The sequence below is a fragment of the Delphinus delphis genome, chromosome X (genome assembly GCF_949987515.2).
Source record: "Delphinus delphis chromosome X, mDelDel1.2, whole genome shotgun sequence".
NCBI classification, from domain to species: Eukaryota; Metazoa; Chordata; class Mammalia; order Artiodactyla; family Delphinidae; genus Delphinus; species Delphinus delphis.
This window is the reverse complement of record NC_082704.1, coordinates 60,728,421-60,752,979: the sequence shown is the minus strand read 5'-3', so window position 1 is coordinate 60,752,979 and position 24,559 is coordinate 60,728,421. Positions and strand designations below refer to the sequence as shown.

The 24,559-nt window shown below is 36.3% G+C and overlaps 1 protein-coding gene and 1 pseudogene across 2 annotated transcripts in view; one reads left to right on the top strand and one right to left on the bottom strand.

Moving 5' to 3' along the window:
• BRWD3 (bromodomain and WD repeat domain containing 3) overlaps positions 1–24,559 on the bottom strand; it is a 121,434-nt gene that overhangs the window by 37,244 nt on the left and 59,631 nt on the right. Inside the window, exons 15-24 of one of the 2 annotated variants that reach the window (XM_060002334.1) lie at positions 22,819–22,953; positions 21,657–21,785; positions 20,176–20,401; positions 17,972–18,139; positions 12,090–12,273; positions 8,603–8,696; positions 6,445–6,594; positions 3,666–3,742; positions 2,907–3,075; positions 1,925–2,038 (exon numbers count right to left, since the gene is read on the bottom strand). In XM_060002334.1, coding sequence (XP_059858317.1) covers positions 1,925–2,038; positions 2,907–3,075; positions 3,666–3,742; positions 6,445–6,594; positions 8,603–8,696; positions 12,090–12,273; positions 17,972–18,139; positions 20,176–20,401; positions 21,657–21,785; positions 22,819–22,953 — 1,446 coding nt within the window. The remainder of the gene's footprint in view (positions 1–1,924; positions 2,039–2,906; positions 3,076–3,665; positions 3,743–6,444; positions 6,595–8,602; positions 8,697–12,089; positions 12,274–17,971; positions 18,140–20,175; positions 20,402–21,656; positions 21,786–22,818; positions 22,954–24,559) is intronic. The other variant, XM_060002335.1, reaches the window with a different exon arrangement.
• Positions 14,484–15,084, top strand: LOC132418465 (protein lin-28 homolog A pseudogene; annotated as a pseudogene).

Sequence of the window (24,559 nt, the reverse complement as noted above, 5' to 3'; positions counted from 1 at the left end):
AAGGCAGAATGTAGAATGTATCATAAGAGAGAAATAATTTAGATGGGAAAGCATATGAAGAAGGAGTGGCAAGCAAATGGTAAGTAGGGATAACATGCAAAAGAAGTTGGCATTTAAGTTAAACCTTGAAAAATGAGCATTTTGAGAGGCAATGACCTGTGGGTAGGGGTATTCCAGGCAAAATAATGAAGCCTTAACACTTAAAAGTAAAAAGTAATGCTGTCATTAACAGATTGATTATATAAAAGTATGTTTCTGCCTTTATGGGTTCTTTAACAACATTCTTTAATTCACGTATTTCACTGTCTGATTCACTTATACACCTTTTCCATTACCTGAACAACTGTCATTACCTAATACACATTAGTCTTGAAGCATATAATCATGCACTAAGTTTAACAAAATAAAGGGAAAGGTAAATGTGGTCCTATAAAATAGAGAGGAGTCTCAGATCATAGAGTATACAGATCCTTATTCTGTTCTAAGATTTTTTTTTTAATATTTATTTGCTTATTTATTTATTTATTTTTGGCTGCATTGGGTCTTAGTTGCAGCACATGGGATCTTTTGCTGTGGCATGTGGGCTTCTCTCTAGTTGCAGCGCATGGGCTCTCCAGTTGTGGTGCACAGGCTCCAGAGCACATGAGCTCTGTAGTTGCGGCACACGGGCTCTCTAGTTTTGGCATGCAGGCTCCGTAGTTGTGGCAAGCAGGCTTGGTTGCCCCTTAGCATGCAGGATCTTAGTTCCCTGACCAGGGATTGAACCTGCGCTCCCTGCACTGGAAGGCGGATTCTTAACCACTGGACCACCAGGAAGTCCCCCTGTTCTAAGATTAATTCAAAATTATTTCTCTTAAGCCTCCATAAAAAAGGCAATAAATACAAGAAATAGTGATTTTTGGATATACCCCTAAGAAAGCTCTTCTAAGTTTTTTCATACAGCATTCATCCAGAGCACGTTTTACTAAAATAACCAAACAAACGAGCATTGCTCAAAAGTCCGACACTTACAAGAAGACACACTTAGGAAAGGAAACATTTTAATAATATCAAAAGATATTATAATAATAAGTAATAGCTTAATTGTAAGGCTACTTGGTAGCTATCTCTGGTACAAAATATCTATAGAAGACAATTATAGAAAAGTTTGGTAAAATTTTTATTGGTTCCAAGACTTTTAGAACCATTTCCAAGGTTCTGCTCCTTCTTTATTATGATGATAATATTACATTCCTACTATGGGTCTTAAGTTGAAAACTGTGGGTAAGCATTTAATCATTCAAAAATGAATGATTAGTCAACATGTCAGAGACTATACAAGCCAACTAGGGCTCAAAATATAACAATGCTACCATAATTTTCATAAGAAAATCAAATAAAAATCTTTCACTGTATAGAATTTAAATCAATTTTTGACTGACCAATCATAAATATGGCTGTTATTCAATCATAGGTTCAGTAGGAAGGCCTTGTTTGTGAAATGACTTTCCCGTAAGCATTGAAAGGGGTGATCATCCTCTAGAATATTTTCTATCAGGTTGAGCATGGGCTTCTTTTAAAAAAACAAAAAAACAAAAAACAGTATTAGGACTTGATTAGGATTCAAAATACCACTCAATTCTACTATGTGGCAATTAAGATAAAAATAAAGACAATATTTTCATGGCTTCACAAGCCAATCAATTTATCTCAATGTTCATTGAGCATCTACTATACTAAAGACTCTGTGTCAAGCCCTACAAAGGACACAAAAATTAGTAAGATTCAGTCACTGTCCACAATAAATATATAATTGAGCAGCACAGTTAAGATGGTGGACATATAACTATAACAGAATTGAGAATATGAATGGCCTAAGACTGATATTAAAGTGAGTACTCTTGAGGTTCCAAGAGAAAAACGTTATTTAACAGAAAACAATTACCTCGTCTCCCATCTGTGGGACAAACGGGGAACGTCGTGGTATGGTATCCAAGATCCACTGAGGGGCAAACCATTCTTCACTGGGCTCACCTGCCATAGAAACCAGTCCTCCTTTCTAAAATATAGTTCACAAACATATAAACTGTAAATATATGAACAATTGTAGAAAAAATAGCAGGTAGAAAATGTTAAAAACATCAGGTTATAATAAAACACAAAATATACAAACTTTACACATTTTCTTTTACCAATTAATTATGCATAACTTTTGTACCAATAAAACAATCAAGTGAGTAACATGTTCAATTTTGGCTGACAGATAATATGACACTATATACTATCTAAAACTCACAAATTTTACTCTTCATGTCCCTAGTATATCAAAGGAATTCAAATACAAGTAACACAATAACTTTTTGCCAATTAAATGATGACCATCAAGAAGATAATTCTGTCTACTAAAGCAAGAGGTTACAGAATGAATACAGAACCCATTTTTAAATTAATATTCAAGGAACTCCGTGGATTAGGTTTTTACATCATTCAAATGAAATTAGAGTGGGAAATAAAACCCCATCATTGGGATGAAATAAAAACATAAAGAAACAGAGGAAGCCCTACATGATTTATCATATCCTTCCATTTTACAAGTCAAAAATATATAGAAATTTATGACTGGTGATATGACAAGAATAATCCTTTTATACTACAGTGGCTTATTTAAAAACTCTACTACATTTTAACAAACAACTGTCAAAATGTTTTATTTAATGTTAACATAATAATGAAAATATTCTAGCCTCTACTTTTGACAACAGAAAAATTTCAAAATATCTTTACATCTTTTATACAATTTTACTTAGTTTCTCAGATGGAATATTATTTTTAGATAAAAGTGAAGTGTTACTGTTAAATATTCAAGTATCAAAGGAAAAAAACAAAACCTCCCCCAAAAAAGAAAAACAACCTGTAAACTTACAAACCTTCTTTCTAGTCTGTTTAGGTTTCTTTTGCCGTTCTTCAAGTGACTTCAAATTCTCCTCCTCAGAGCTGCTGCATATTTTCCGTGTTGCCTGCCTCGTTTGCCTTTTTGGAGGTTGCAAATTTATTCCAGCATCTGCTGTCCAATCAGAATATTCACTTGATGAATCACTGTAAATAATACATAAGTTCAGAAAAGGAATAGTTTTGCCTCATGATTGAAAGATGATCATTTTGTAATCAAACAGCATTATAAATGACATGGTTTGATTTTGCTCTAACCAAAGATAAAAAAATATCAAATATAGAATTTTGATCATTACCTAAGTGATTTTAGTGAAATGCTTCTTGGATAAAGTATAATGCTTAGTTTCCCATAACAGGATTTAAAATTCAAAATTCCTGTCCAAATCACAAAAGCTTCTTTAAATAAAGATGTTCCTTATCCCTGGAAATGGTTAAATATAGTTGTTTTAAACCTGAAATAAATACACATAGCCTGCCAAGGTGTAGAATCTTGGATTTACAAAGAATCTTATTTTACAGATGGAACTATTTTAGGGAACTAAAGTCCATGATGACATGCGCAAAAAGATATTGGTAGAGCTAGGATAAAACAACAGGTCTCTGGGCTTCCAACCCAGTACTCTTTCTACTATAAAATACTATTTTAACTCTGGCTTTACCAAATTCCTACAAGAACATAATTTCACATTAAAACTATCAAATGATTTTGACCAAATCAAAACCATTAAAACTACCTGGAGGAACTTTCACTTTGCCATTCAATAACAGGATCCTCTATAGAAGCATCACTTGTGCCAACTGTTTCATCTTCCTGCAACAAAGAGCCAGCAATTGAGATATATTGTTATTATTAACTAGCATATTATTAATTAGCATATATTACCTGTTTTATAACACTTTTTGTAGTCCCCCCCCAAAGAAAAGTTCTAGTTAAAATGTATGTAATCATTTTTCTATATATACTTGTAACTCATAACTAAGCCTACCAAGTATTTAAAAATTTCTAGCATCTACTATCTTACTGATATGACACACCTTTTCTTATTTCAAAGACGCAATAGACTCCTTAAGAAATGCAAATATAACCCTCTTAAATTTTGTTAAAACCACTGTTTTCTTTTTTTAATTGAAGTATAGTTGATTTACAATGCTGTGTTAGTTTCATATATACAGCACAGTGATTTGGTTTTTGTTTGTTTTTCATTGGGGTACAGTTGCTTTACAATGTTGTGTTAGTTTCTGCTGTACAACAAAGTGAATCAACTATATGTATACATATAACCCCTCCCTCTTGATTCAGTTTTATATGTATATATATACATGAAAAAAATATATATGAATTTATATGAATATATATATTCTTTTTCAGATTCTTTTCCCTTATAGAAAGCCATTGTTTTAAAAAATACCTACACAAAAAAAGATAAAAATACCTATATGCCTCTACCAAGTTAATATAATTACTCTCCATAAAAAAGTTAATCATCTTTTTATTACGTAAGATCTCAAACGTATCAAAGTAGAGGAAATAGATAACATCCTTGTGTACACAATCTCCAGTTTAGACAATAACTCACTGCCTATCTTGTATATATACCCTTACCAACTGCCTCATACCTCAGGAATTATTGTGAAAAAAAAGCATTTCCACTATAAATATTTATTAAGATAAGGATTCTTTTTAAAAACATAACCACAACACAATCAGTACATTAAAAAGATAACAATTCTTTTCTTTTTCTTTTTTAATAACAGCCTATTGAGATAGAACTCACATACCATAAACTTCACCACTTCAGAGTATACAGTTCAATGGTTTTTAGTATATTCAGAGCTGTTCAACCATCACCACTAATATTAGAACACTTTCATCACCCCAAAAGAATCCCTAAACCCATTAGCAAGGACCCCTCACTCCCCACTACCTCAAGCCCCTGGCAGCCACCAATCTACTTTTGGTCTTGGTACTCTTGTCAAAGTACCACATCCTTTGAACAACAAAATCTGTACCAAGTAATCTTCGTTTTTCTTCTCTCGTCTTCTTTTTCATGTATTTTTAATTTTCTTAACCATCTTAAATTGCTACGTTGCCCTGAATTTCTCCTTGCCTATCTGTCTTAGTGACACTCATGCAACAGGACTCTATAATCCATCTACATTCAATGTATTTTTGTTTTAATTCTTTTAAGTCCCATGGCTCAGAGGCAATAGTTTTTTAAAAAAAATTTTATTGGAGTATAGTTGCTTTACAATGTTGTGCTAGCCTCTACTGTACAGCAAAGTGAACCAGCCATACACACACACACATCCCCTCTCCTCTGGATTTCCTTCCCATCCAGGTCACCACAGAGCACTGAGTAGAGTTCCCCATGCTATACAGTAGGTCCTCATTAGCCATCTATTCCATACATATCAATAGTGTTTATATGTCAATCCCAATCTCCCAATTCATCCCACCCCCCCTTCCCCCTTGTTATCCATACATTTGTTCACTACGTCTGTCTCTATTTCTGCTTTGTAAATAAGACTGTCTATACCAATTTTTTCGGATTCCACATATATGTGTTAATATACAATATTTGTTTTTCTCTTTCTGACTTACTTCACTCTGTATGATAGTCTTGAATATGTGATCATTCTTTTCAGATCAAGATTTTCATGGGTGGGGGGAGAGAAGGAGGGATATCATTGATAAGAGTTAAAGAATTGTGAATGGTGGGAGAAGAATGAGGGTACCATACATTATCAATGCATAATTAAACCCTCATTATTCACTTAAATACTATAGTTATTAAGAGAACAAAAGGAAAGGACTGGAGAAGAGAGGAACATGAGGAAAAGAACTGCTATAGTTTTTATTTCATTACCATGAAAAAGGTAGGTCTGAAAAAAATCATCACTCAGTAATCTCCATGACTGGTAAAGTCAACAATAACAGAAAACATGTATATTATGATTACACAGTCAACAAGTTCTGGAACTGTATAACTAGTTATCACAGTTAATATTCCACTTCTTTCCATTTCTAGGCAGATTTGCTCTCACTCTCTTTTCTTACTGTCCCAAAGCCAAACTTTTCCTGGCATGTTTGATACCCTCAACCAAGATAATATCTTGGGTACAAATAAGAGAAGATATCTAAAGGAGTTCAATATAATGCTCGAATTTGCCTATTAAATGCCTTATTAATAAATAATACTCATAAGATCATCATTAAAATAATTTTCTATTAAATTGACCCTTAAAAGTAAACCCAAAGTTTATCAAATTGTTACTTCTTTCGTGATATGTCGATTTTCAGCCTTTCATAGAAAAAAAGAACTTTGAAAAGGAATCTAGGTATCAGATATGCCTTAACTTCTTTGTGATTTTACAAGGTCTCGAATATTGACCTCATTGATAGTCTTATGTTATTAAACCTAGTTGAAAAATTTTAAAAAAAGTAAACCCAAAGTGATGACACTAACTGGGAAACAAAAAATTACATTGAGTAAATAATAGCAGATATCTAACCTCTGAGGAGCTATCTGAGTCTTCCTGTACACCTGAATTTTGACATGATGCTTGTGAATTATGCTCTATGTTGGATCGTGTTTGGTAAGTATGCTGACGTTTGCGTTGTGTCCTTCGTAAAGACCGCCCACAGCTAGGCGGATAATCATTCTATAAAACAGAAGGAAAATAAATTTTAAAAAATGAAAGCCTCAGTGAATATACACAAAAGAACACATATAAAGAGAATCAATTGGGCTTGATTTGGAGTGAGGGTGGAGGTAAGAGATAGGAATAAATTTCCTAAAAGAAAACCCAAGATATATTTTTATACTATGTTTTTACATAAAAAAATATACTTCTTCTTTTTTTTTTTTTTTTTTTGGTGGTACATGGGCCTCTCACTGTTGTGGTCTCTCCCATTGTGGAGCACAGGCTCCGGACGTGCAGGCTCGGTGGCCATGGCTCACAGGCCCAGCCGCTCCGCGGCATGTGGGGTCTTCCCAGACCGGGGCACGAACCTGTGTCCCCTGCATCGGCAGGTGGACTCTCAACCACTGCGCCACCAGGGAAGCCCCAAAATATACTTCATTTTTATATATTTAACCCACTTCCATTAATACTGATTACTTTCTGTATTTTGAAAACTTTGTGATCAAATTAAAGACAGTGCTGAAATTCTAAGCTGCAAGAATCTGCCCACTCAGAATTTACATATACCATATTATCTACAATTTATTACAGGATGAAGCAAGATATCTATATCATATGTATGTGTATATATAATTCTTAATATAACATGTATTTCTTTAGTTCTATAAAAAACTACATTTAGTAAACGAGTCAAAATAAAAATTTAATTTTTAATAACAAAAATGTAAAGTAAAAACTGTTTTATTCTACCCTTTACAAGTATAAAATATTATTACTGATATACCATATGTCAAAACTACAACCCTAATATGTCATCAGGAGTAAACAAGCTTAAAGGTCTTCTAAATCAGTATCAAGGGCCAGTTTCTTATCTTACATGTAAATGTTTCTCATTTTCAATATAAATAAAAATGTTTACAGATCCAACTACCCTGTTTATTAGTCTCAGACAAGTCTGATGTTTGACAAATCAGCTTAGCAGGAAAAAAGAATATAAATCATGGATGTGAGTCATTCAAAATCTCTAAGAAAATAATCTTATCAGAGAACATCATATAAGCTAATAAAATCTGAATAGAAATTAAGAAAGTGGGTATCAAAATGATGTAAGAATATTTAGAGATATTCATATAATAATTACCTGAAATTGTATTTATCAATACTGAAAAGACACTTAAAATTCAGTACCCATTGCTTATATTTCCTTAATAAGATTAAAATCAACCTAGACTTTCCAATTTACCATACTCTTCAGGAGTTATAGTTGTTAGCTCCGAGAACAAAACTATATTCTTATGTCACTAGTTTGTTCAACCTCAGAGTACTAGTAAGGGGCTTAACATGCACCTAATGGAGTACAGGGATCTTATTTCCTGATTAGCAGTTTCTACTGGGAATATGAATCTTCCTAATGTATATAGAACAGATTTTGCTCCTGTCTAATTAGGTAGGCCAGGAGTAAGCCTAGGGCAGGGGTCAGCAAACTTTTTCTGTAAAGGGGCAGAGTACAAATATTTTGGCTTTGCAGGTCATATGATCTCTGTGGCAACTACTCAACTCCATATAGCATGAAAGCAATCATAGACAATACATAAATGAATAGGTATGGCTGTGCTCCAATAAAACTTTATTAATAGGAATAGGCAGTAGACCAGATTTAGTCCATGGGCAGTTTGCCAACCTCTGGCCTAGGGTATCTGAACATTTGTTTTACATTGTGATTAGTGATACAGCATTAATTTTAAAGTTCTACTTTAACCATATGAAAATGGTATTTTAATACAAATGTCTTATACCTACAATGACCACATATCCTAGATTTGGGGGGATAGTTCTAACTTTGTGTAATTTTATCCTTATTAATAATAACCATATATCTCCATTTGGGGTTTTAAAAAAATAGTTTCCCTATATACAGACACCTATCAAAATAATCCCTTAATACATAACTTCCACCTTTCAAAAACCTGGTACCTGCAAATATTTACAAATAGTGTATTGCAAAGTACTGTAAAGCTAAACTTACCCTTTGGGTAGCATAAGATGGCTTTTTCTTCTTTTCGACTGTATAAAGACTGATTTCTATGTCACCTTTAGCAGTTCGACATTCTTCCTGAACCCTAATAACATATCAAAGGTCAAAGTAACAGAAAATCATCAAAGAGCAAACCAATGGTTTATTTATTATTAGAGAAATGCAAATCAAAACTACAATGAGGTATCACCTCACACCAGTTAGAATGGGCATCGTCAGAAAATCTACAAACAACAAATGCTGGAGAGGGTGTGGAGAAAAGGGAACCCTCTTGCACTGTTGGTGGGAATGTAAATTGATACAGTCACTATGGAGAACACTATGGAGGTTCCTTAATAAAATAAAAATAGAATTACCATATGATCCAGCAATCCCACTACTGGGCATATACCCAGAGAAAACCATAATTCAAAAAGACACATGCACTCCAATGTTCATTGCAGCACTATTTACAATATCCAGGTCATGGAAGCAACCTAAATGCCCATCGACAGACAAATGGATAAAGAAGATGTGGTACATTATATAATGGAATATTATTCAGCTATAAAAAGGAATGAAATTGGGTCATTTGTTGAGACATGGATGGATCTAGAGACTGTCATACAGAGTGAAATAAGTCAGAAAGAGAAAAACAAATATCGTATATTAACGCATATATGTGGAACCTAGAAAAATGAACTGGTTTGCAGGGCAGAAATTGAGACACAGATGTAGAGAACAAACGTATGGACACCAAAGGGGGAAAGCGGCGGGGGTGGTGGGGGTGGGGGTGTGATGAATTGGGAGATTGGGATTGACATGTATACAGTGATGTGTATAAAATTGATGACTAATAAGAACTTCCTGTATAAAAAAAATAAAATAAAATTCAAAATAAATAGATAACAAAAACACTTCTAAATATAAAATTGGACATTTAAACCATTTTAGGTATGTAACTCAGTGGTATTAATAACATTTACAATGTTGTGTAACCATCATCACTATTTCTAAAACTTTTTCATCACTCCAAACATAAACTTTGTAACCATTAAGCAATAACTCTTTATTTCTCCTTTCACCAGCCCTTGCTAACCTCTAATCTACTTTATGTCTCTATGAATTTGCCTACTCTAGATATTTCATGTAAGTGGAATTATACACTATTTGCCCTTTTGTGTCTGGCTGATTTCACTAAGCATTATGTTTTCCATGTTTATCCATGTTATAGCAAGTATCAGAAGTTTTTATGGCTGAATTATATTCCAGTGTATGTATATATCACACTTTACTTATCCATTCATCTGTTGACAGACACTTGGATTGTTTCTACAATTCAGCTATTATGAAATAATGCTACAATAAACATTGGCATACAAGTATCTGAGTCCCTGTTTTCAATTCTACTTCTAACGTTTTGAACAGAGAATTATTTCATATTGTTCTACTGCCAGGGGGTAGCATTCAGTTCATATATTAGCTATGTCTCCCTTTTCTTATTACTGCTAAAGAAAGAAAAGGTGAAACCAAATTAATTTTGCTACTTGTTGGCTCAGCTGGTAAAAAGGTTTTGCTAGGAAGATATCATGATTTGAATGGATTTTCTATGTTCTCTGTCAATGTCCTTTCTGTTTTCCAAATCTATTTCTAGTTGCTGTGCATTATCTGGAGTCAATATTACAGTAAATGTTAAGGTTTACAAATAAGGATAGGGATTCTAAGTTTGAAATTCATCCTAATGAAATCCTTTCATCCAAAGAAGTCTACTTAAATGATATTTCTAAATATATGCTAAGCACTGGGTCTACTACATACCTATACTGCACTCCCAAACTGCTCCAATTCTGAGTTTCCTCAGAACAACTGTTGAATATTGGGTCCATGTATCACTGACATATTTAATCACATATGGCCTCATGTTCTTACTTAATAGTATTTTTTCATATCTTCTAACCTAGACTATAAATTCAAAGAAGACAGAGATTATGTTTTTTCATTTTTCAGTATTCCCCAAAACATTTACCACAAAGCTAAGCAAATTTAAGATAATCTTTAAATAGTTATGGAACGAACTAATGAAATAATGTGGAAAAACTAATGCATGGCTCAGCTAAATTAAAGAAAAACACCTTAGTTATTAGCCTAACATAGTACATTTTATTTTATTTTATTTTATTTTATTTTATTTATTTATTTTTTTTAGTACATTTTATTTTTTAACATCTTTATTGGAGTATAATTGCTTTACAACGGTGTGTTGGTTTCTGCTTTATAACAAAGTGAATCAGCTATATGTATACATATATCACCATATCTCCTCCCTCTGGTGTCTCCCTCCCACCCTCCCTATCCCACCCCTCTAGGTGGTCACAAAGCACAAGCTGATCTCCCTGTGCTATGCGGCTGCTTCCCACTAGCTATCTATTTTACATTTGGTACTGTATATAAGTTGATGCCACTCTCTCACTTCGTCCCAACTTACCCTTCTCCCTCCCCATGTCAAGTCCATTCTCCACATCTGTGTCTTTACTCCTGTCTTGGCCCTAGGTTCTTCAGAACCATTTTTGTTTTTTTTTTAGATTCCATATATATGTGTTAACATATGGTATTTGTTTTTCTCTTTCTGACTTACTTCACTCTGTATGACAGACTCTAGGTCCATCCACCTCACTACAAATAACTCAATTTTGTTTCTTTTTATGGCTGAGTAATATTCCATTGTATATATGTGCCACATCTTCATCCATTCATCTGTCGATGGACACTTAGGTTGCTTCCATGTCCTGGCTACTGTAAATAGTGCTGCAATGAACATTGTGGTACATGACTCTTTTTGAATTATGGTTTTCTCAGGGTATATGCCCAGTAGTGGGATTGCTGGGTCGTATGGTAGCTTTATTTTTAGTTTTTTAAGGAAACTCCATACTGTTCTCAATAGTGGCTGTATCAATTTACATTCCCACCAACAGTGCAAGAGGGTTCCCTTTTCTCCACACTCTCTCCAGCATTTATTGTTTGTAGATTTTTTGATGATGGCCATTCTAACTGGTGGGAGATGATACCTCACTGAAGTTTTGATTTGCATTTCTCTACCTCACTGAAGTTTTGATTTGCATTTCTCTAATGATTAGTGATGTTGAGCATTCTTTCATGTGTTTCTTGGCAATCTGTATATCTTCTTTGGGCAAATGTCTATTTAGGTCTTCTGACCATTTTTGGGTTGGGTTGTTTGTTTTTTTGATATTTAGCTGCATGAGCTGCTTGTAAATTTTGGAGATTAATCCTTTGTCAGTTCCATCATTTGCAAATATTTTCTCCCATTCTGAGGGTTGTCTTTTCAACTTGTTTATGGTTTCCTTTGCTGTGCAAAAGCTTTTAAGTTTCATTAGGTCCCATTTGTTTATTTTTGTTTTTATTTCCATTTCTCTAGGAGGTGGGTCAAAAAGAGTACATTTTAATTTACTTACTCAAAAAGAATGTTACCATACTGACTCACCTACTAACTCCATTATTTAGTTCATTGACCACCACTCTTCTGCTCCATGCCATGAGATCTCTTTCAGTGGCCATCTGGCTTCTAGGAGCATTGTTATGCATTTGTCGGACACCTTCAATTTGACCACTACGTCGGAGTCCAATGTTTGGGGAAGAAGATATGTCCATATTTGGATTTCTCAGAGCTAAAACAAAAACAAAGGAAGGCACCACTCTCTCAGCAAAGGCACCAAACTTTTCCAGATTAGAGCTCTAAATAAAATAGGAGATTCAAAGACAGTACTGCTGGACAATATTGCTATCCCTTTTTTATACATTTTCTGTACCCCCTTTATGGTTTTTACAGTCTTATAGATAAAGAGGCACTCAATAAATGTTTACTGTCTCTATAGCTCTTTTAATTTTTTCCAGAGGACTTTCACATCTGTCATCTACTAAATGCTCAGTAAATACAAAAGGTGTATTTAACATATTTGGTAGGTTCATAAATGTTATTAGTACTAGTTCAGAAAGCAGCTTTTTAATCTAAATTCTACCTTTATTTAGCCCATTAAAAGGTTTTTGAATAGAACTCCAATAAAGCTTTCAAAAATAGTATGAAAAAAATATTAAAAAAAATTTAAACTATCAAAATTTCATTTTCAAAATTGATAAGGAGTGAAAGAAAGGGGAAATAAGCAATAGAAATTTTACTTTTGTTTTTAATCCTCCAGTAAGGTCCCTGTTTATTTTTGTTGTAATTGCAAATAAAACAAAAGTGGAAACTGAAACATTGAACTGTTAAAATAAGCACCAGGGAAAAAAAACAAAAACAAATGAACATTGCAAAGAGAAGTCATTGGGGTCCCTTTGACTAACAGCATTTCAAATCTAACCACAGAAACCTAGCATTGAAATTACTGACCTCTAAATCAGGGTTCTAAGCAATTTTTATGTCTTAGGAACAAAAGGCCTGGATATATAAGATTATCAGCCCACTTCTTATCTTGTTCCAGGTTAAGGAAAGCTTATCTGAGCTAGGTGCTCCAAATGACATGAACAAAGAATGTTTTTATTTTAATTTTATGGGATACTAAAGAAATGAGGAAATGAGTAAAAGATCCTGTGAATCACCTCAAATTTAAATCACCTTATTCATTTCTGTGGACTCCAAAATGTCACAATACCCAAATAAATGACCTCACTTATGTAAATATAAAAAGAAACACATTTGCCAAAATCCCATATGAGGACTGCATTTTAAACAGAACTAATAGTTCTTGATAAAAGTAAAACTGACATAGGCTAAGATTATATAAAACTCAGATGCATAGACACACTTCATGTAAAGTGAAGGAAGACATACAATAGATTGGAATAATACTGGTAATTAGAATCAAACTTGTCAAAGTCAATTAAAAAGTTGTATCTGGGGCTTCCCTAGTGGTGCAGTGGTTGAGAGTCCGTCTGCCGATGCAGGGGACGAGGGTTCGTGCCCTGGTCCGGGAAGATCCCACATGCCGCAGGGCGGCTGGGCCCGTGAGCCATGGCCGCTGAGCCTGCGTGTCCGGAGCCTGTGCTCCGCAACGGGAGAGGCCACAATAGTGAGAGGCCCACGTACCACAAAAAAGAAAAAAAAAAAAGAAGAAGTTGTATCTGTATTCCCTAAGAAGAGGGCTTCTTGTCTTCCAGTGTATTTTTGTAAACTCGAGAGACAGATGATATGTTGCTTCCTTTTCAACAAAGGAGGGCAAATTATTTTGGTATTAATTTTTAAATTTAAAGTGGCTTTAATTTTGAAAACTTTTAGGTTGGTTCCCCTAGAAGGGGCTGGACTTATTGTAGCACCTTGCTTATTAGAACAAAAGTAAAGACTGCAAATACTTAACTGAGTTAACAGAAAACAGTATATTAAAATACACCACCTGTGGGCTTCCCTGGTGGCACAGTGGTTAGGAATCCACCTGCCAATGCAGGGGATGCGTGTTCGAGCCCTGGTCCAGGAGGATCCCACATGCCACGGAGCAACTAAGCCTACAACTGCTGAGCCTGCGCTCTAGAGCCTGTGAACCACAGCTGCTGAGGCCACATGCCACAACTACTGAGGCCCGCACGCCTAGGCCCCGTGCTCCGGAACACAAGAAGCCACCGTAATGAGAAGCCCGCGCACTGCAATGAAGAGTAGCCCCAGCTCACTGCAACTAGAGAAAACCTGCACGTGGCAATGAAGACCCATCACAGCCAAAAATAAATAAATGAAATAAATTTATAAAAACAAAATAGGGGCCCTCCCACCGCTATTGTGCTGGGGAAGATGTAGCAGCCTCTTCTCCGAGCCACCCCTTTGCCTCCGGACTTCTCTGGGGCCAGCAGCCGGCCGACCTGGGGCCCGGGGCCGCGGGCTCAGCCGACTACCATGGGCTCTGTGTCAAACCAGCAGTTTGCAGGTGGCGGCCGGAGGAGGCGCAGGAGGACGCGGCCTGGGCGGCCGAGGAGCCGCAGCTGCTGCACGGAGTCGGCATCTGTAAGTGGTTCAACGTGCGCATGGGATTTGGCTTCCTGTCTATGACTGCCCGTGCCGGGGTCGCACTCGACCCCCCAGTGGATGTCTTTGTGCACCAGAGTAAGCTGCACATGGAGGGCTTCCGGAGCCTGAAGGAGGGTGAGGCCGTAGAGTTCACCTTTAAGAAGTCTGCCAAGGGCCTGGAATCTATCCGAGTCACCGGCCCTAGTGGGGTGTTCTGTATTGGGAGTGAGAGGCGGCCCAAAGGGAAGAACATGCAGAAACGCAGATCAAAGGGAGACAGGTGCTACAACTGTGGAGGTCTAGACCATCATGCCAAGGAATGCAAACTGCCACCCCCGCCCAAGAAGTGGCACTTCTGCCAGAGCATCAACCATATGGTAGCCTTGTGTCCACTGAAGGCCCAGCAAGCTCCCAGGGAAAGCCAGCCTACTTTCGGGAGGAGGAAGAAGAGATCCATAGCCCTGCCATGCTCCCAGAGGCCCAGAATTGAGCCACAGTGGGTGGGGGCTATCCGTTTGTGATCAGAAAGTTTTGAGGAACAGGCATCAATCGGCAGAGTGGAGAAAGTGGGGACAGGGTGGGTAGGGGGCAGCTGGCACTGCCATATATCTCAGGCCGGGGGCCAAAGTGTCACCCCCTCTTCCCTCTTGGTGGGGGGAAGGGGTGAGGCAAAGAAACTCCAATCATGGTCTATCCAAATGCACGTGAGGGCTTTGGGGGGTAACCCTTCCTGCATGCTTTATCTGAGTCTCCACCCCCAGAATCTCCAGCTTTTGAAAGTGGCCTGGATAGGGAAGTTGTTTTACTCTTCAAAAAGGATATGGAATAATATTTCCCGTGCCAGAGTGAAAAGATTAAGCATGAGACCAGATTGATGGACCCAACCCACAAGCCACTACATTCTGTGGGAGGAAATATCTCAGGGGTAAGGCAGGGTTTTCCACATCTTGTCTGCTCACAACCTCCTCCTGGGAGAGAGTGCTGAGAGAACTGTCCCAAGCAGTGGGTTGTGATGATGGGCAAAAGGGGAGTTGAGGGAACAGCTGCAGACCTGCTGCTTCTAAGCTCACTCCCACCCCATTCTGGGCCAATACAATTTTATTTATTTGCTCCCTTGGATTACTGTACCTTGGGTCCCACTTTCTTCAGGATGCCAACTGCACTAGCTGTGTGCGAATGACGTATCTTGTGCATTTTAACTTTTTTTTCATAATATAAATATTCTGGTTTTGTATTTTTGTGTATTTTAATCTAAGGCCCTCATTCCTGCACTGTGTTCTCAGGTACGTGAGCAATCTCAGAGATAAGTCAGCAGCAGCTCCGGGTCTGCACAGCAGGAATACTTTTTGTTGCTCTATCACCAGAGAGAACAACTATTTGGAGCGTATAGCCTATTGAACTACCTCATTTTTGCCAATTAAAGCTGGCTTTTCTGCCACAGTGTCCTCTTGAAACCCCTCCATCTTCAATGTTTCATGGGAGACTAGGTTTTAACTGGGTTGCCCCATGGCTTGGTCTCCTTCTACTGAAAGATTAGAAATTGGTCTGAACAGAAAAAAGGTGGTACAGAGAGGTTAGGAAAGGCTGGGCCAGGTAAAAGGTGCAGAGAGAGGAAGCCAAGATTAGGCAGATGTCATCTGTATGTGTGATAAAGGATTCCTGTTCCAGACCTCTAATCCCAGGGCATAGGACTCGTTTTACATACCAGGTCCATCCTTCAGTGGATTGGGCTAGGCCTAACATACACAACAGGGTATATTGTATGTGTTTTTGTGAAAACTGTGAGTTGGTAAGGACAGGTTTTAAGAATGATGCCTCTGTACCCATCTTGAGCTGCCCAGGGATGGATATATGAAGCAAGGACAAGATCCTTAATCTTTAACAATTCTGGACTTTTCCTCCTTGGTTTCCAGAGAGACCATCAGTGATGGCTTCTTTGTGGTTCCCAGAGCCAGTGTCCTGCCCTGCTGCAGCAGTAATTAGTGTCATGGTAGCTAAAGGAGAAAAGGGGGTTTCGTTTACATGCTGTGAGATCACTGCAAACCTACCTCACTGTGTTGTAACGGGGCAAATGCAATAGAATGCATTGGGTGATGTGTGTCTGATCCCCTCTAGTTATTGTATTTGTCTGGACTTTGTAGGACTTCACAAGTAGCTGATTTGGTGATTGCTAGGTGGCCTAGTTTGTGTAAATATAATGTGTTGGTCTTCTCCATGTTCTTTTGGGGTTTTATTGTTTACAAACTTTTTATATTGAGAAAAATAGCCAAAGCATCTTTGACAAAAGGTCTGCACCAGCCAAAAAGATCTGAAACATAAACTTGGCGGCCCCTCTTCTTGAAGTGGGAGATCTTGAACTACACTTTCTTTTGTGTTTCCCTTCCCTGTTTCCTATTTCGAACAAGATCTTCTGTCCTAAAAACTGTATTCCTACCCCCTCTTCTTTCCCCCTTCGTGCCCTCCCCAAAAATAGTCCATACACCTATACGTTTAATTTGTGGGGTGTCTGTGATTAAATGATTTCTGCAAAAATCCTGAAGAAGCTAAGAACTCACCATCCATCCCTTGTTCTCAATCTCCTGAGTCATGACCATTCCTTGATTTGATTCATGCCAAACAGACTGCTGTCCTTGGATGGATTAAAACCTACTTTAATCTCTAATCCTGGGGTAGAGAGGAGCAACGAGGGGGCCTTCCATGTAGAAAGTGGTGTTGGGAGACCACAAAAGGAAAGATGAATGTATAGCCAAGTCACTCAGGAACTTTTATGCAGGTGCAAGAAACTTATGTCAAAGTGGCCACAAAATTGTTTAATAGGAAACGGACGAATGTAACTCCATGTTTACTGCTAGAAACCAAAACTTTGTGTGAAATCTTGAATTTATGGGGAGGGAGTGAGGGTAGAAAAGCATGTACCTGTTCTTCATCCCTTCCCCTCATTACTGAACTGCAGGAGACTGAGCCCCCTTGGGCTTTGGCGACCCCATCTGGGCAGTGTTTATTTGTTGGTTGATTTTGCTGTGCCAGGTACTTCCTTTCCCATTTGCTATCATTTTGTAACACACATGCTGACCCTTTCCCCTTCCCCTTCTTTTCCTTGGGAAAATACAATGAATAAAGACTTACTGGTACCGAAAAAAAAAACAAAAAAACAAAATAAAATAAAATACACCATCTGTATTCCTTAGGAGATGCTAAATCACTTTAGCCCCAAATGATAGAGTATGGCACTTTAGTGTATCATATCACAACTGTAAATTAACAAAAATGTTGCTTTTATTTAAAAACCTAAAATGTTCCTCACATGTAATTACTTGGTACAAGTAAAATAATTAAAGTACATTCATCATACCTTTTACAAATATACACATACTTACCACCATTAGAAGAATATGATCTATTAAGTGGAAAATGTGGAACATCTCCTTCATTAATTAGCCTCAGATCTTGTTCTCTTTGTAACTCCCTGATTATTCCATCAAGAATGCTCTCATCTTGGTCATTGGTTTGTTGCCCAATTACCTGTTCTACTACTTCACCATCACCTTAATTGGACCAAAGATATAAAGCCACAAAATTATTTACATTTCAGTGTACCATAAATATAATAAAATCAAGCTTAATCTATAAGTTTCTAGACAAATATTTTTAAAGGGATTAAAATGAAAATAAAATGTATAGCAAACAAAGTATTTTTTAAAGAACTTTTAAATATGTCAGCTTGTGTGTTTAACTTAACCAATGTCCCCAAACTAGACATTATTATGAGAGCCTTCTCACCTTAAAGAAAAATTATTAAATTATTAACTTAAAAATTAATTTTCTCTATAGAATATTCCAAGCTAAAAGTTGGGAGTAGAGATTTGAGTAAGGTTTTAATAAGTTTAACTGAAAATACCAAAAATGCTTTGCATCTTTCGTGAGAATTTCCTTTCTGAGAGAAATCAATTATGGTCTTCCAAATATTGTCTCTTTTTTTTTTTAATTTTTTTTTAATTTTCTTTTGCGGTACGCGGGCCTCTCACTGTTGTGGCCTCTCCCGTTGCGGAGCACAGGCTCCGGATGAACAGGCCCGGCGGCCATGGCTCACGGGCCCAGCCACTCCGCGGCATGTGGGATCTTCCCGGACCGGGGCACGAACCCGTGTCCCCTGAACTGGCAGGCGGACTCTCAACCACTGCGCCACCAGGGAAGCCCCAAATATTGTCTCTTTTGATAATACCTCAGTATATGGATGAGTATAGAAATTATTTCTTATAATGAAATTCAATGATTACATCTGAATAAAAACTTATTTACTTCTATGATCTTTTTCTTTCTTAAATACATCTTAGACCTATTTTTCATCTTGTCCTCTAGTCAGATTAAATGGCATCTAGTAGAGTAGCCAAGTGATCAGGTCTTATTGGAAGTAAAATATGAATTACAGATTTTTTTATTCAAATGCTTTCAGTTTTACCTCCTATTAATATTCATGCTTTTCCCCCTCATTTAATAAATATGACATCAAAGAAGTAACTATTGGCACATGTGTAACACCATTTCATTGCTCTACAAATCTTTATGAGAGAGACAATAAAAAAGGATATGCAACATTTCATTCTAGAAAGGTCAAGTCTTAATTCCCTAGTAAGGATATAAAATTCCATTTGCAGGAGTTCCCTGGTGGCCTAGTGGTTAGGATTCAGTGCTTTCACTGTGGAGGCCTGGGTTCAATTCCTGGTCGGGGAAACGTCTCGCATGCCGCATGGCACAGCCAAAATATATTAAAAAAAAAAAAAGGAAAAAAAATTCCATTTGCAAATAAATAACTCATTACCTCATACTTGGAAGAAAACCTACAAGTAACAAACTAAGGTATGAAGGCATTCTGGTGTGGGGGGTGGTGTGGAGGCAACATACCTAAGGGGAATATGCCAACCAGAAGAGTTGCTTTAATAGAGAATATCTTATTTCAATGTCTTTTTCTGCTACGTTGCCATCATGCATCACACTCATCACTGCTTCAGTATCCTCCAAGGTTGAGTGTTATTTAAACACTCAGCATCCCCCACCCCAAAACTCAATAATTCTTTACATTTCAAACATGAGGATGGGTAAACAGCCACTACCCAGTTTGTAGTTCTTGAAATTTCCTCTTCTTCAGTCCATTAACTATGTACTGTCAAATTAGAATACTAATATTATGAGCAGTGGAATTTCACCAATTATAAAAGCTTGACACATTAAAGTTAGTACATTTAATCATCACTAGAAGCCAATACTACAAACAACAGGATCATACATATGTTCAGGGTTCTAAGAAAGCAGGTCAACACATTCTCTGTTTGAGTGTACTCTTGTTTGTCCTAGTCCATTTATCTGTGTCCAGGTGAGATAAACAGTGCAAAAGTACTCTGGTAAGATAAAAAGTTCTATGCAACTGAAAATTAATAAAGTATTAGGTAAAATATAGTATAACCTACTACATGGGGATATATTATATATATTAGAGTTTAGCATGGGCATATATTATAGAGAGAACAGGAGCAAGTATAACATTTTACAAAATGTTTTAAATTTAATTTTGTAGAGAACATACCATTAGCCACATATCCCAGCTGTGGTATAAGCTGTTCATCTTTACAATTTTCCCGTCCTGGTACTAGCCTTTGGAATTTTGTGGGATGAGGATTTCCATCAACATCCACCAAGAATGGGGGAGGCATGAGATGAGGAGCTTGTTGGGTTTGTTCATCCAATACATAGTTGTTGGCATCACGGATAAGAGGTCGATAATCCGTATGGAAGAACATCTGATCTGGAATCTTTATGACAGATTTTTAGTATTTAATATGCACAGGAAATTTATAAATAAGCATTTATTTTCATTCCTAGAGCACATGTGTTTTTCAACTCAGATAATTTCTGCATTATCTTTATAGTCCTCTATAGTCATATGTTCCCTCTAAGTAGAAGTGAATCACCTAGATCATAATCCTATCTTTTCTCCACAAAAATCTACAATCTATATTACTTTCTGGCCCTCCAATATTGTATTTTTCCAATTAGGATAAGAAGAAGCAAAGCAACAACACAGTAGATAAAGTTAGTTACTTTTTAAGTTGCAAAAAAATACAAACTTTTATAACTATTTTTCTTGCTTATTTGTATTCAAATAAGAATAGATGGAGTATAATATAAATGGTGAGGCAGGTAAATATCAATTGCATGAAAGACACTCAAAGGTGATACAAGTATTGAGCTGAACTCAAAGATTCTAAGCTCTTTTCCAACTCCAAGATTCTATAATCTATCCTAAAGTCACAGCTATTAAAATATAAGAAACCAATTAAGTTAGCTTCCAAAGTATTTTAACAAGATCAATAATAGGTAAACTAGCCAAGCAAGAAAATAAGCATTCAGTCACCAGCTGTTTATTCCCAACTTAGGATAAGTAGAGGATGTAATCTGGTAAAATTGTTCTCTTATTACACCTAAAAGGCAGTACAGAGAATATGTTCTAAGCAAAAGGATTTCCTAATGAATTTTTTTTAATTTATTTTTAAATTTTATTTATTTATTTTTGGCTGCGTTGGGTCTTCATTGCTGTGTGCGGGCTTCTCATTGCGGTGGCTTCTCTCGTTGCAGAGCATGGGCTCTAGGTGCGCGGACTTCAGTAGTTGTGGCACGCAGGCTCAGTAGTTGTGGCTCATGGGCTCTAGAGCACAGGCTTCAGTAGTTGTGGCGCATGGGCATAGTTGCTCCGTGGCATGTGGGATCTTCTCAGACCAGGGTTCGAACCCATGTCCCCTGCATTGGCAGGCGGATTCTTAACCACTGCACCACCAGGGAAGTCCCTCCTAATGAATTTTTATATCTACATCATCCTATATCTTAATAGTAATTTGAACTGCCAAGCTTTATGTTCTGTCAGTGATGAAAAATTTTACCAAAAAAGGTGACTTTGTTATTTTATATCTATTGACACAGAGTGACCTTATTAACTGGAATACTTCAAATAAAATTTATGAATGATACAATAAAAAATTGCAATCTACAACAAAAATTAAATATATTAACCTTTTCATAGTATTTACTGCATCCAAATCCAAAAAGCAGCAAATGCCCATGAGAATCAGTGCAGGCAAAATGGTTTCCATCTGGTGAAAATTTACAGTCAAACACTGCACCATGGCCTTGACCTTCAATCTGAAATTTAAAAAAGTCACTTTAAGTCATCTTAAGAGGTAATTTTAAAATAATAAGTGGTCAATAGCTTCTGCTTGCTAATATCTTGGATTCTGTGATGCATCAACATGCCAATGTACTCTCTGACTTCTGTAGCCAGAACCCTACTGTAATAGTAAAGCTCTAAAAGAAATTAGGGAGAATTTCGCAACAAACATTACTAGCAATGTCATTTCTGAAGAAGAACTGCATGAATGAGTGAGGAGAATAAAAAAGACCTAAACACAACCAAATTGACAAAGGCACTATCTCAGCAAAGTCAAGATATTATCTTCATATTTAAATTGTAATGCAAGTTTTAAAAGAACCATCCTAAAATTAAAGTACACAAATCAATCTCACTGACACAAGGCAGAGGGTTATTATTAACACTCTGAATCTGTATAAAGCCTATAAAAGGGAGCTCAAAGGTCAACAATTTAGAAACGTTTAGTCAGAACTATTCTTCAGAAAGGAACACTAAATATGGTGAATATGAGTATTCCCATCACCACAGGAGGGTGTTCTACTGGAAGAAGAGAATGGCTCACCATATTTTTCCATAGTTTGTATGAAATATATCTTAGAAGTATCCATATCTCCAATTCCATGTGTGCCAAACAGCTTTCTGATTACTAACTAAGCTATATGGGGCTTACCAGAGACAGATACAATACAGTTACTGTTGTGATTCATTAATTAGGATTATAGTTTAAACATTAACATTTTTTGTGATTTTGGTTAGTGTTAGCTCCAAATGCTTATTAAATTTGAGTTTCTAGAATTAAGAGCTTGGAACAAGAATTTGGAAGGTGCTAACACCACAATAACAGAGACACCCTGAAAGGCATAATTCTCAACTGGCCTTACTCTTGGGTCTTGAGTCATTCTCTAAGTTATTACATGGATTTAAACAGATGACAAGAGGTTCCTTGGCACTAAGTATACTTTAATTACCAAGTTGTCACATAAGAGAAGTCTGTTTTAATATCAACTAAGCATAGATTTACCTTACCATGTTAAAATAATTCCGAATTTTGGTCCCCCGGTCAAGGTCCCAAATAAAAATGTTCCCATCATGACCTGCCGAAAGTATGATCTTTTGATCAAATGGATGTGCTTCCAAAACAAATACTTCATCATCATGTCCCTGTGACAAAATCAATGTTAAAAATGAAAAGCAACACTGAGTATCTGGCTTATTTGGTTAAAAGATCTCGGGAGTATGCTAGCAATCTGATTCAGATGAATTCATGTATGCAAATTTAACAGCATTTACTACATGCATTCTATAAGAAACATTTTAGAGTTCCTTATATATTTAAATGCTGATTTCATAAAATATTCAATAGAGAGAAGACCTGAAAAGGTGTTTAAAATAAAGACAGTCAAAATCAGTTACAGTTCATTAACCAGGTCCCTGAAGTGGAATTCTTATTTCTAGGACTCTGCTATTAAAAGGTTACAAAATATGTGACAAACAGAACCTTTTATTAACACCCAATTCTAACATAGTGATAACAGACAAACCTTCATTATTCTTCATCCAGCACTCTCTATCACTGGTATTCATATTGTATCATGGGGGGCCCCATGATATATTCAAACAAGCTATAGTTTGTCCTTTTTACCTTTATCTATTTTATAGTTGAAGGTTTCATCTAATATGCTATCTGAAAAATGGGTTTGCTGCTAAAAAAAAAATAAGTTTGAAAACCAATGCTCATATGTTCCCCTGACAATAAATCAAGTAATATCAGTATCTCTATAGACCTAAGAACAGGAGTCTGCAAACTATAAACTTCAAGCCAAATCTAGCCCCGGGATGTTTCTGGACATACAGTCTGAGAGCTAAAAATGGTTTTTACATTTTTTAACAGGTTGTAAAAAATGAAAGAATATGCAACAGAGACCATATGTGGCCTGCAAAGCCTAAAATATTTACTATATGGCCTCTTAAAGAAAAAGTTTGCCAAAACCTGATTTAGATCATTGTTGATTTTCCTAAACTCCTGACTGGAGAGTACATCTTTAACAATAGGCTCAAAGTCTTAGAAAAACATGCAGGACATCCTGAAATTGGATTTTACTTAGGAACACGTCAGCATATTACACATCAGGGGCTTCTAGAAATGATCATATATTGTGAACCTAAAAAGTGCATTTTATCCCAAATCATTGTATACAAAAATAGAATATCCTACCATATTACCATTATGGACAAAAATATAAAAGTAACTTCAGAATGGCTCAAAATGAAAAGTGGAAGATGAGGAGGTAAAATCCATTACAATAAATATCATCACAAAACTTTTTCCCAATGACTACCAAAGATCTTATTTATTTATCATAACAAAATCTCTTGCTGAATATCCAATTTGATATAGTAAATACTTTCTCAGTTTCCTAACCAGTAAATAATAAAATTACACTGTTAAACTCAAATGATAGTAATACAACTACATTAGTGTACATTAGGAAAGAGAGGCTTTTAAATAGGGGGTTGCATTTTTGGCCAAAATGACATAGTCACTGGGTCATGGGAAACAAAACCTAGTCAGCTTCAGTAATGTCTTAAGATTTATCACCTGCCCTATTTTTATTTATCAAGCACACCTCTATTTCCACCACTACCACACAATCCAAATTATCATCATGGCCCATCCTATCACAGAATCCTACAGTGTACCCAGAGTCATTCTTATCTCATTCCAATCTATTCTGTCTACTCTATTGCTAGAATTACAGGGTATTTT